Raw genomic sequence first — 13163 nt, 5'->3', positions numbered from 1 at the left:
TTACAGAGCTCCAATAGATTACTATTAGGAGCAGCTCTTGAGTTAAAGTAACAGAGCAGCCAAAGATATAGGCAGAGAGTTAGTGTCATAGGCAGACATAGAGATGAACTGGCTTGATTACTTTGTATTTTAGTGGGACATACAAATTATAGGATAATAATTTGAACTGAATCTTTTTTTATGTCCTAAAACATGCATTTATCAATGGGATGGATATATGAATAAACTGGAGTTGTGGTCAAACTGTGATTAAACTGGAGTTGTGGTCAAACTGTGATTAAACTGGAGTTGTGGTCAAACTGTGATTAACCTGGAAGAGTAACATTGTAGATGTAGGACAGTTTACGGTTTCACGAATTGACTGTTACAAGATGCACATGTGGAACCTTTCATTTTGATCCATAAATCTCACTGAATTAGTATTTGGCTATGATATTTTTTAGGCAATGTATGAGTTATATTAGTGTATTTTGGAGAAGCAATACTTTCAGAAGAACACATAAGACATTTTTGGCTACAGATCATTTGCATGTAGGCCTATATCATATTGCTGAAAAACACTGTTTTAAAATAGCACAAAATCCTATAACAACATAAATAGGGTATGCCGTTGAGTCAGAATCAATGTGCAGGAAGAACGCATACATTTGCTTTCACTTTCAGCACCACGGTAGTGGTCGTCACTAGTTACCATACCCACAAAGTCATAAACCTTGCCCATTTCTATAATTTACCTTCTTAAAACGTGATTTTAAACCTAACCCTAACCTTTACCACACTGCAAACTTTATGCGTAACCATAACCTTAAATTAAGACCAAAAAGCTTATGTTTGCTTTCATGAATTTTTACAATAGAGCCATTTTGATGTTGTGGCTGTGGTAACTTTTGGATACTGAAGGTAGTGGACAGCACCAAACGGAATCACTGAAGCTTGTTCTCAGAATAGACGTAACATAGTAAACATACATTTGTGACGCTCTAATTGGTATGATAAAGTAAATGACCAAAAGTATATGGACACCTGCTCGTCGAACAACTCATTTTATGGGCATTAATAAGGAGTTGGTACCCCCTTTGCTGATATAACAGCCTCCACTCTTCTGGGAAGGCTTTCCACTACATGTTGGAACTTTGCTGCGGGGACTTGCTTCCATTCAGCCACAAGAGCATTAGTGAGGTCGGGCACTGATGTTGGGTGATAAAGCCTGGCTCACAGTCAGTGTTCCAATTCATCCCAAAGGTGTTCGATGGGGTTGTCAGGGCTCTGTGCAGGTCAGTCAAGTTCTTCCACACCGATCTCTACAAACCATTTCCGTAGGGACCTCACTTTGTGCACGGGGTTATTGTCATGCTGAAATAGGAAAAGGCCTTCCCCAAACTGTTGCCACAAAGTTGGAAGCACAGAATCGTCTAGAATGTCATTGCATGCTGTAGCGTTAAGATTTCCCTTTACTGGAACTAAGGGGCCTTGCCCGAACCATGAAAAACATCCCCAGACCCTTTGTCCTCTTCCACCCAACTTTACAGTTGGCACAATGTATTGGGGCAGGTAGCGTTCTCCTGGCATCAGCCAAACCCTGATTCTGTCGGACAGCAAGATGTTGAAGTGTCATTCATCACTCCAGAGAACCAGCAGAAGCTTGACATTGTTCATGGTGATCTTATGCTTGTGTGCAGCTGATCGGCCATGCAAACCAATTTCATGAAGCTCCCGGGGAACAGTTATTGTCCTGATGTTGCTGGCAGAGGCAGTTTGGAACTCGGTAGTGAGTGTTGCAACCGAGAACAGATTATTTTTACACGCTATGCGCTTCAGCACTCGGCGGTCCAGTTCTGTGAGCTTGTGTGGCCTACCACTTCGTGGCTGGGCCGTTGTTGCTCCGAGACGTGTTCCACTTCACAATAACAGTACTTACAGTTGCCCGGGGCAGCTATAGCAAGGCAGACATTTTACAGACGGAGTTGTTGGAAAGGTGGCATCCTATGACTGTGCTATGTTGAACGTTTACTGAGCTCTTCACTAAGGATTTTATACTTCCAATGTTTGTCTACGGAGATTGCATGGCGGTGTGCTCGATTTTATACACCTGTCATCAATGGGTGTGGCTGAAATAGCCAAATCCACTAATTTGAAGGTGTGTCCACATACTTCTGTCTATATAGTGTATGTTACATTTGGTATAGTTACATAAGACAGATGTTACTTAAGGCAAAAGCAAAAGTAAGGTGGTTGGTTGAGTGGATGGTTGGGTATATAATGCGAACGTCTAGCAACCCAAAGGTTTGCGAGATCAACTCTCATCATGGACAACTTCAGCATTTTAACTAATTACTTTTTACAACTTTTAAACTACTTACTACTTTTTAGCTACTTTGCAACTCCTTAACATATTAGCTAAGCCGTCCCCTTCCCCTAACCCTTTAACCTAACTTCTAAACTAAACCTCATAAGTTTTTCAAAATTGTAACATTCCATACGAAATGAGTGATGTACATTCACAAATTAGTACGTACCATAGGAAAGGAAACATATCATACAAAATGGAGTGTCTCGTATTTACATACAGAATAATACGAAATGCTGTGAGACCAGGTTGACCACTGACGTTAGACAGCACAGCACAAAACGATTCAAGACGTGGAAAGTTCAATTAATGCTTGAAACCTGACGTGAAAAGTGTAAATGAAAGCAAAATAACTGAAAAAAATAAGTTCCTAATGCTATTAATTTTATTTTCATTGCAGATTACAGGAAAAGTATTTACGAATCCAAGCGGTATTATGCATTGCAGGACATATAAACATATGCGAACAATACCAAGTTTAATAAGATCCATTTCAATGACCAATTCAAACAATATGCTCACCTGTTGGCTCTCGAACGTCCACGCACTGTCAGGTAAAGATGCATCAAGCACGTTTATCATGTCCTGAAAGTCAGTGGTGCTGCTGGGCTTAACGAGGGTGAAATCACTGAACTCGGACACTGGAGAGAGACACGATCTGAAGGACTGGCTCTGAGACAACATGTCCCCTCCCAGGACCTCCACATACTTAATAGGGCCGTCAGTGTTGAGCTGGAGCTGCAGGTTTCTGTTGGGATTCTTGTATCCGTCAGAGTCAGCCCGTCTGATACAGCAACTCGAGCTGCTCCTACTGTTTCTAACGCATTTCACAACTAAGATGAGAAAAGTCAACAAAGACAAAACGGACACAGAGGCCAGAGAGATGATCAAATAAAAGGTGATTTTACTGTTTCTCTTGCTGGGCTCGGCTGTTTTCTGGCGGAAGTCCGAGATGGGCTCGTGGAGCCCGTCCTCTAACAATATGTTGACTGTGACTGTGGCGGACTGGACCGGCTCCCCATTGTCCTGTATCTCTACAAGCAGCCTCTGAGAGGAGTCATCCTGCTCTGAAACAGCGCGTTTAGTCCTCACCTCCCCTGTGTAAAGATTCACACTGAACAGAGACGAGTCTGTGGCCTCCACCAGCCTATAGGAAATCCAAGCGTTATGGCCCGAGTCTGCGTCCACTGCCGATATCTTAGTGGTCAGGTGGCCTGCTTTAGCGGACCGGGGCATCTTCTGATGGGAGACAGAGCCCATGACCACCGAAGGGTAAATAACAGCGGGTACATTGTCGTTCTGGTCCATGATAAAAACATGAACCGTGACGTTGCTGCTCAAAGACGGAGAGCCGTGGTCCTTTGCCTGGACCTGTAATTGAAACACCTTCAGTTTCTCATAGTCAAACGAGTGCATGCTGTAGATGCTGCCGTTATCTGAGTTTATGTAAATATAGGAGGAGACAGACACGTCGTGTACTTTAGAGGCTAATATAGAATAGGTGATCTTGGCGTTTTCTCCGATATCTGGATCTGAAGCGGAAACTGAACACATTATTGATCCAGCAGCATTGTTCTCTCTGACGTAAACAGTGTAAGAGGGCTGTGAGAAAACTGGAGGGTTGTCATTAACGTCCAAAACTCTTACAATTACCTCTTTTTTTGAAGTGAGGGGAGGAGAACCCGAATCAGAGGCGACAATTTTCAGTTTATATTCAGAAAATAGCTCCCGGTCGAGTTCAGAGTCTGTTAGTATAGCATAATTATCTGCATACGACGGTTTCAATTTAAATGGATGTTCGCCTATTAAACTCAAACTAACCTTCCCATTTTCCACTGAATCAAGATCCTTTGCGCCTATCAAAGCAACAACTGTTCCTAAAGAAGCATCTTCTTTCACTGGGTTAGGTGACGAGGTAAGGACAATTTCAGGTGCATTATCGTTCACGTCTAAAATCTCTACCCGAATAGAGCAGTGGCCCTCCATAGCGGGAATTCCTTTGTCTGTAGCGCGTATATTAAATTCATACGTGTGACTCTCTTCATAATCCAGATTGCCCGTCAAAGTGATCTGTCCAGACTCCGAGTCAATAGAAAACATTTCATGTATGAAGTCTGGCGTTTGCTCAGCGAACGTGTATTGCAATGCTCCATTTGCACCCTCATCAGTATCACCGGCTTTGACGATTATGACCACTGTACTTTTGGGTGAATTCTCTAGTAAAGAACATTCATAAAGCGATTTCTCAAAGATTGGAGCATTGTCATTGTTATCTAAAACTTGAACAGTGACCTCCGTAGTACCTGATCGGACCGGATTGCCACCATCTATTGCTGTCAGCACAAGATGATGAACGGCCTGTTTCTCTCTGTCTAGTGCTTTTTGTAAAAGTAACTCTGGTATTTTCGTTCCATCTCTATTGGTCTTAACATTTAATGAAAAAAAGTCATTTTTATTTAATTTGTATGAACTGAGGGAATTGGATCCCACGTCAGGGTCCTTTGCACTGGTAAGTAGAAATCGAGCTCCGGTTGTTGTGGATTCTGCAATATTAAGAACACGTTCAGTAGACAAAAAGATTGGCCCATTATCATTAATATCCTGGACTTCCACCTCAACGCGGTAAAGCTGGAGCGGCTCCTCAATAACAACCTGCAGTGGTAATAGACAACTGGCGCTTTGTCCGCACAAACTCTCTCTGTCGATCCTCTCGTTGACAACCAACTCGCCTCTCCTTAAATCCACACTGAAATATTGCTTACCAGCCTCGGAGGCGATCCTTAGTTTACGCACAAAAATCTCAGACGCTTTCAAACCAAGATCCTCTGCTATATTCCCAACAACAGCCCCTTCTTTCAATTCCTCTGGAATAGTGTAGCGGATCTGAGCCTGTATTGTATTCCATAGCAGAAAGAACAGCCAGAACGCCCGTTTACGCAGAATCTTCATCCCTAAAATCCCAATTTCCAAAGAAGATATAATTTCTGACGCAAATGAAGTTCTTGGATTGCAATACATCGCAATCATAAGCAATTAGATCATGAATATTTCGTTATCTTTGAAGTACAACATGTTGCAAAAAAAAAATGTTCGTTTCACTGAATCGATGAGCGTAGCTCCGTCTCTCCCATCTCTGTGCTGTATATGGGTTACTGTGCTATGGCTGGGGAAGGGCGTAGATCTCTTTGTACAATGCTGCATGCTATTGGCGCTCAGCGCTCCAATAGATTAAGACTAGGATCAGTGCTGCTTTTAAGCAGCACTACAGACCCAGGCTACGGGCGAGGAAAACAACTACGTAGACCTACTAGCGTCACCATCACAAAATAAATACGTTTTTCCTAAGACTGATTTTTTTTTAAATATGAAAATCCAAATACACCGGACATTGAAATCGAAGTAGAATGAAACAATATAATTTATGTTAGACCTATAGCTACTGTTTCATGAACAAAACATTTCAACGTAATAATGTGTCCTCTGTCTTTTGTGACTTGTCCCGTTGATGCATTAACGTAGTTGTTTTCCTATCAAAGTCGTAAAAAGTGAAGCAATTCATATTTAACAAAACATTGTAAGAACAAGTAAGGGAACAGAACAACAAAAGCACGGTACAAAACAACCAAGATATTCTTGAGGTTTTAAAAAAGTACAATGCTGCTATAGTGACGAACTGAATCACTCGGAGCTCTCGCCCTATTCTAGCAGCGAGTCAGAACTGTAGCATACATTTCAGAACCTTGGACAGCGCAAAGCCAGATAGTTAAGGCATAGTGTATCGTATAGCCTCTGAAATGCAAGACGTTTATCAAAAGAACCACAAAAAATACGTGAACCTATTATCAACATACATAGTTATGAAAACACATACATTTAAAGTATGCAATATTTATTCTAATGTAGTCAGTCACTGGAATAGGAATAATAGATGAGAACGCAGGACATTTGCATAACACTCATTTAAGCAGGAATTGTGCTCACCTGTTGGCTCTCGAACGTCCACGCACTGTCAGGTAATGATGCATCAAGCACGTTTATCATGTCCTGAAAGTCAGTGGTGCTGCTGGGCTTAACGAGGGTGAAATCACTGAACTCGGACACTGGAGAGAGACACGATCTGAAGGACTGGCTCTGAGACAACATGTCCCCTCCCAGGACCTCCACATACTTAATAGGGCCGTCAGTGTTGAGCTGGAGCTGCAGGTTTCTGTTGGGATTCTTGTATCCGTCAGAGTCAGACCGTCTGATACAGCAACTCGAGCTGCTCCTGTTTCTAACGCACTTCGCCACTAAGATGAGGAGAGTCAACAAAGACAACACGGACACTGAGGCCAGAGAGATTATTAAGTAAAAGGTGATTTTACTGTTTCTCTTGCTGGGCTCGGGTGTTTTCTGGCGGAAGTCCGAGATGGGCTCGTGGAGCCCGTCCTCTAACAGTATGTTGACTGTGACTGTGGCGGACTGGACCGGCTCCCCATTGTCTTGTATCTCTATAAGCAGCCTCTGAGAGGAGTCATCCTGCTCTGAAACAGCGCGTTTAGTCCTCACCTCCCCCGTGTAAAGATTCACAGTGAACAGAGACGAGTCTGTGGCCTCCACCAGCCTATAGGAAATCCAGGCGTTATGGCCCGAGTCTGCGTCCACTGCCGATATCTTGGTAGCGAGGTGGCCTGCTTTAGCGGACCGGGGCATCTTCTGATGGGAGACAGAGCCCATGACAGCGGATGGGTAAATAACAGCGGGGGCATTGTCGTTCAGGTCCAGGATAAAAACATGAACCGTGACGTTGCTGCTCAGAGACGGAGAGCCGTTGTCCTTTGCCTGGACCTGTATCTGAAACACCTTCAGTTTCTCATAGTCAAACGAGTGCATGCTGTAGATGCTGCCGTTATCTGAGTTTATGTAAATATAGGAGGAGACAGACACGTCTTGTACTTTAGAGTCTAATATAGAATAGGAGATCTTGGCGTTTTCTCCGATATCTGGATCTGAAGCGGACACTGAACACATTATTGATCCAGCAGCATTGTTCTCTCTGACGTAAACAGTGTAAGAAGGTTGGGAGAAAACTGGAGGGTTGTCATTGACATCCAAAATACGAACATTTATTGTTTTTCTGGAGTTGAGAGACGGTGTTCCGGAGTCAGAAGCTTTAATTTCGACAGTGTAGTCTAGATTTTTTTCTCTATCCAAACTGGTGTCCGTAACCAAAGCGTAGTTGTTAGATACAGATGGTTTTAATTTAAATGGTAAGCCTGGCGCTATATTCAAGTTGACATTACCATTATCTCCAGAGTCTGCGTCCTTGGCACTTATCAAAGCTATAACTGTTCCAACAGGCGCGTCTTCACTAACAGGACTAGGCTGAGACTTTAAAATGATCTCTGGGGAATTGTCATTCAAATCCATAATTTCAACATTAATAGTACAGAGGCCTTGCATTGGTGGAATGCCTTTGTCTGTGGCAAGAACATCAATTTTAAACGAATTTCTCGCTTCATAATCTATCTCTCCCTTAACCTTTATTTCGCCAGTTTGGGGATTAACAGTTAAAAGGTTCTGTAGGGACTCTGAGGTGTGTGGTCCAAATGAGTACACGATCTCACGATTGACTCCATCATCACGGTCGACTGCTTTTACAGTGACAACGACCGTTCCTGGACGTGTATTTTCAACCACTTGGATATCATATCCACTTTCCTCAAAGATGGGTGCATTGTCGTTTATGTCTTGTACCCGAATAATAATTTCTGCAGTGCCTGATCTAGCAGGATTCCCACCATCCACGGCTGTTAGAAGCAGGCTGTGTACGGACTGTTTTTCTCTGTCCAATACCTTTTCTAAAATCAATTCGGATACTTTTGACCCATCTTTATTTGTTTTAATATCTAGCACAAAATGTTCATTTTTACTAAGTGTATACGTGCGTAAAGAATTGGAGCCAACATCGGGGTCTTGTGCTGATTCTAACCGAAATCTTGCGCCTGGTAGTGTGTGCTCCGCAATATTTAAAACATTTCTATTGCTTTGAAAAACTGGTAAATTGTCATTTATGTCCTGAATTTCGATCTCAACACGATACAGCTGTAGTGGGTTTTCTATAATAGCCTCTAAAGGCAACAGACAATTGGCATTTCCTCCACAAAGACTTTCTCTGTCTATCCTCTCATTAACAATAAGCTCGCCTTTTCCCAAATCCACACTGAAATAATGCTTACCACCCTCGGAAGCTATTCTAAGTTTACGATCGGAAATCTCAGATAAATTCAAACCCAGATCTTTAGCTATATTCCCAACAACGGATCCCACGTTGAGCTCCTCGGGGATGGTGTAGCGCGTCTGCGCTTCTATTGTATACCCCATGAGGAAGAAAAGCAGAAGCCATAGGAAAACCTTTATCTTCATTAGAATCCTCATTTCCATGAATGACGATCCCTTGGACTTCGTAAAGGTCTTGGTTTGTAATACATTGCAATATAATCCCAGTTAGTAAAATATATTATTCATACAGAACTGAACACCGTTTTAAATATTAGTCCTATCTCTCAATATGAGCGCGGCTCTGTCTCTCCCAGCTCTATGCATTGTAGAATGGTAGACTCCAGTAGCCATTCCTAAAAAAACAAAAGCAGTGTTCTTGACGAGGCTGGGCTTATAGTGCTGAGGCTGGGGGAGGGACTAGATCTCTTTGTACAGTTCAGCACATGATTGGTTCACAGAAATCCAATGGGTTATCATGGCGAGTATCTCAGCACAGGCAGTTAAAGAAACAGTGCTGTTATGAGCAGTAGTGATGTAGTGATGTGTCCATTCACTCCTCAAAATTGGTGTCTGTTACTGCATTGGCATTTATGGTTTACCTTCATGTACAATAAACAAACAAATAAATAGCCTACATAAACGCTTGCCAAAGTGTAGAAGAAAGCCATTTCATGAATTAATATAATGAAAATTGAATAGCCTGTATAGTGCATTCCAGAAAGTATACAGACCCCTTGACTTTTTCCACATTTTGTTACTTTACAGCCATATTCTAAAATGGATTTCATTGCTTTTCCCCCTCATCAATCGACACATAATACCCCATGATGAAAAAAGCAAAAACAAGTTCAGACATTTTTGAAAATGTATAAAAATAAATATATAAACATATTACATTGAAATAAGTATTCAGACCCTTTACTCTGTAATTTGTTGAAGCACTTGTGGCAGTGATTACAGCCTCGAGTCTTCTTGGGTATGATGCTACAACCTTGGCACACCTTTATTTGCGGAATTTCTCCCATTATTCTCTGCAGATCCTCTCAAGCTCTGTCAGGTTGGATGGGGAGCATTGCCGCACAGCTATTTTCAGGTCTATCCAGAGATGTTCAATCTGGTTCAAGTCCGGACTTTGGCTGGGTCACTAAAGGTCATTCAGAGACTTGTCCAGAAGCCACTCCTGTGTTATCTTGGCTGTGTGCTTAGGTTCGTGGTCCTGTTGGAAGGTGAACCTTCGCCCCAGTCTGAGGTCCTGAGTGCTCTGGAGCATCAAGGATGTCTCTGTAGTTTGCTCTCTTCATCTTTCTCTCAATCCTGACTAGTCTCCTCGTCCCTGTCGATGAAAAAAATCCCCAAGGCATGATGCTGCCTCCACCATGATTTACCGTAGGAGTTTTCCTCCTGATGTGACGCTTGGCATTCAGGCCAAATCTTGGTTTAATCAGGCCAGAGAATCTTGTTTCTCATGGTCTGAAAGTCCTTTAGGTGCCTTTTGGCAAACTCCAAGTGGGCTTTCATGTACCTTTTACCTTGAATTGGCTTCCATCTGGCCACTCTACCATAAAGCCCTGATTGGTGGAATGCTACAGAGATGGTTGTCCTTCTGAAAACATTCTCCCATCTCCACAGAGGAACTCTGGAGCTCAGTCCTCCCTGACTAAGGCCCTTCTCCCCCGATTGCTCAGTTTAGCCTGGAAGCCAGCTCTAGGAAAAGTCTTGGTGGTTTCAAACTTCTTCCATTCAAGAATGATGGAGGCCACTATGTTCTTGGGGACCTTCAATGCTACAGAAACGTTTTGGTAACCTTCCCCAGATCTGTACCTCGACACAATCCTGTCTTGGAGCTCTACGGACAATTCCTTCGACCTCATGGCTTGGTTTATGCTTCGACATGCACTGTCAACTGTGTGACGTTATATAGACAGGTGTGTGCCTCCCAAATCATGTCCAATCAATTGAATTTACCACAGGATGATCAAGGATGATCAATGGCAACAGGACGCACCTGAGCTCAATTTCGAGTCTCATAGCAAAGGGTCTGAATACTTATGTAAATAAGGAATTTCTGTTTTTCTTTTATATAAATGTGCAAACATTTTTGAAAACCTGTTTTATCTTTGTCATTATGGGGTATTGTGTGTAGAATGATGAGGATTGAATTTAAAAAAAATCATTTTAGAAGAAGGCTGTAACGTAACAAAATGTGTTAAGATTCCAGGGGTCTGAATACTTTCCGAATGCACTGTATGAACTACAAATAACACAGACAGAACAACAGGAACAAGTGTTCCATGACTCGCTAACTAATCCAGAGCTATTTCAGCACCTTGTTTGTGGACAGCGCTTGCAGCCTGGAGCGCTTAGACCAAGTTAAACAATATTCTTTAACCTAGAGTTGTTTTTTGCGTCCCAGCATAAATCTAATTAGCAATATACAAAAAATCCCCATAAATATCTGTCAGTTTAACCCTATACAGACTAAGCCCTGTCTAAGCCGGGGGAGTTTAAACTATATGGAATTGTTTTAAGAAGGTCATTTAGCTGTTTGATTTTCAATTGTAAGGCCCCTTGAATTATAAAACAAAAAAATATACATACACACACACACACACACACACACACACACACACACACACACACACACACATACATACATGATTAACATTTTAATATGGCCTTACTGCTATTAGCCCATTATAAACACATTGAATTACAGATTCACTACATGGAACAAAAAATCAAAAGGTAGTTTGTTCTGAAGTGTCTGTCCTATATCTGAGAGAAATAAGAAAGATCGGGAAACATGTATCTAACCACTTATTTTCGGCTCTGAACAATCTAAATATATATTTCTATTCAACTGGTACTTCAGCGGAGTCTTGTGAGGCCTGAGGGCGAGCAAAAAAACTGACATGAACGTGTTAGTGAGAGTCTCACCTTTCCACAGATGGGTCAAATGTTTGGACTACAGACATACAGTTGAAGTCGGAAGTTTACATACACCTTAGCCAAATACATTTGAACTCAGTTTTTCACAATTCCTGACATTTAATCCTAGTAAAAATTCCCTGTTTTAGGTCAGTTGGAATCACCACTTTATTTTAAGAATGTGAAACGTTAGAATAATAGTAGAGAGAATGATTTATTTCAGATTGTATTTCTTTCATCACATTCCCAGTGGGTCAGAGGTTTACATACACTCAATTAGTATTTGGTAGCATTGTCTTTAAATTGTTTAACTTGGGTCAAACGTTTCGGGTAGCCTTCCACAAGCTTCCCACAATAAGTTGGGTGAATTTTGGCCCGTTCATCCTGACAGAGCTGGTGTAACTGAGTCAGGTTTGTAGGCCTACTTGCTATCACATGCCTTTTCAGTTCTACCCACACATTTTCAATAGGATAGAGGACAGGGCTTAGCCACAACTTTGGAAGCATGCTTGGGGTCATTGTCCATTTGGAATACCCATTTGGGACCAAGCTTTAACTTCCTGACTGATGTCTTGAGATGTTGCTTCAATATATCCACGTAATTTCCCCTCCTCATGATGCCATCTATTTTGTGAAGTGCACCAGTCCCTCCTGCAGCAAACCACCCCCACAACACAATGCTGCCATCCACGTGCTTCACAGTTGGGATGGTGTTCTTTGGCTTGCAAGCCTCCCCCTTTTTCCTCCAAACATAACGATGGTCGTTATGGCCAAACAGTTCTATTTTTGTTTCATCAGACCAGAGGACATTTCTCCAAAAAGTACGATCGTTGTCCCCATGTGCAGTTGCAAACCGTAGTCTTGTTTTTTTATGGCAGGTTTGAAGCAGTGGCTTCTTCCTTGCTGAGCTGCCTTTCAGGTTATGACGATATAGGACTTGTTTTACTGTGGCTATAGATACTTTTGTACCTGTTTCCTCCAGCATCTTCACAAGGCCCTTTGCTGTTGTTCTGGGATTCATTAGCATTTTTCGCACCAAAGTACGTTCATCTCTAGGAGACAGAACGCATCTCCTTCCTGAGCAGAATGATGGCTGCGTGGTCCCATGGTGTTTATACTTGCATACTATTGTTTGTACAGATGAACGTGGTACCTTCAGGTGTTGGAAATTGCTCCCAAGGATGAACCAGACTTTTGGACGTCTAAAAATGTTTTCTGAGGTCTTGGCTGATTTCTTTTGATTTTTCCATGATGTCAAGCAAAGAGGCACTGAGTTTGAAGGTAGGCATTGAAATACATCCACAGGTACACCTCCAATTGACTCAAATTATATCAATTAGCCCATCAGAAGCTTCTAAAGCCATGACATCATTTTCTGGAATTTTCCAAGCTGTTTAAAGGCACAGTTAACTTAGTGTATGTAAACTTCTGACCCACTGGAATTGTGATACAGTGAATTATAAGGGAAATAATGTCTGTAAACAATTGTTAGAAAAAGTACTTGTGTCATGCACAAAGTAGATGTCCTAACCGACTTGTCAAAACTATAGTTTGTTAGCAAGAAATGTGTGGAGTGGTTGAAAACGAGTTTTAATGACTCCAACCTAAGTTTATGTAAACTTCCGAC

At 42.0% G+C, this 13163-nt stretch overlaps 1 protein-coding gene across 28 annotated transcripts in view; it reads right to left on the bottom strand.

The window, feature by feature from the left end:
* The window catches only part of LOC139418475 (protocadherin gamma-C5-like), a 137504-nt gene that overhangs the window by 23886 nt on the left and 100455 nt on the right, over positions 1 to 13163 (bottom strand). Inside the window, exon 1 of one of the 28 annotated variants that reach the window (XM_071167953.1) lies at positions 6329 to 8944. The exons of the other annotated variants lie outside the window; for them this stretch is intronic. Within the exon in view, the coding sequence (XP_071024054.1) occupies positions 6329 to 8770 (2442 nt within the window). The 5' untranslated portion in view covers positions 8771 to 8944. Of the gene's footprint in view, positions 1 to 6328; positions 8945 to 13163 lie in introns of those variants that run through there. 28 annotated transcript variants of the gene reach the window in all.

This window comes from Oncorhynchus clarkii, chromosome 10, assembly GCF_045791955.1.
Source record: "Oncorhynchus clarkii lewisi isolate Uvic-CL-2024 chromosome 10, UVic_Ocla_1.0, whole genome shotgun sequence".
Classification (NCBI taxonomy): Eukaryota; Metazoa; Chordata; class Actinopteri; order Salmoniformes; family Salmonidae; genus Oncorhynchus; species Oncorhynchus clarkii.
Note: the sequence above shows the minus strand (reverse complement) of the source record. Positions and strands in the feature narration are given on the sequence as shown.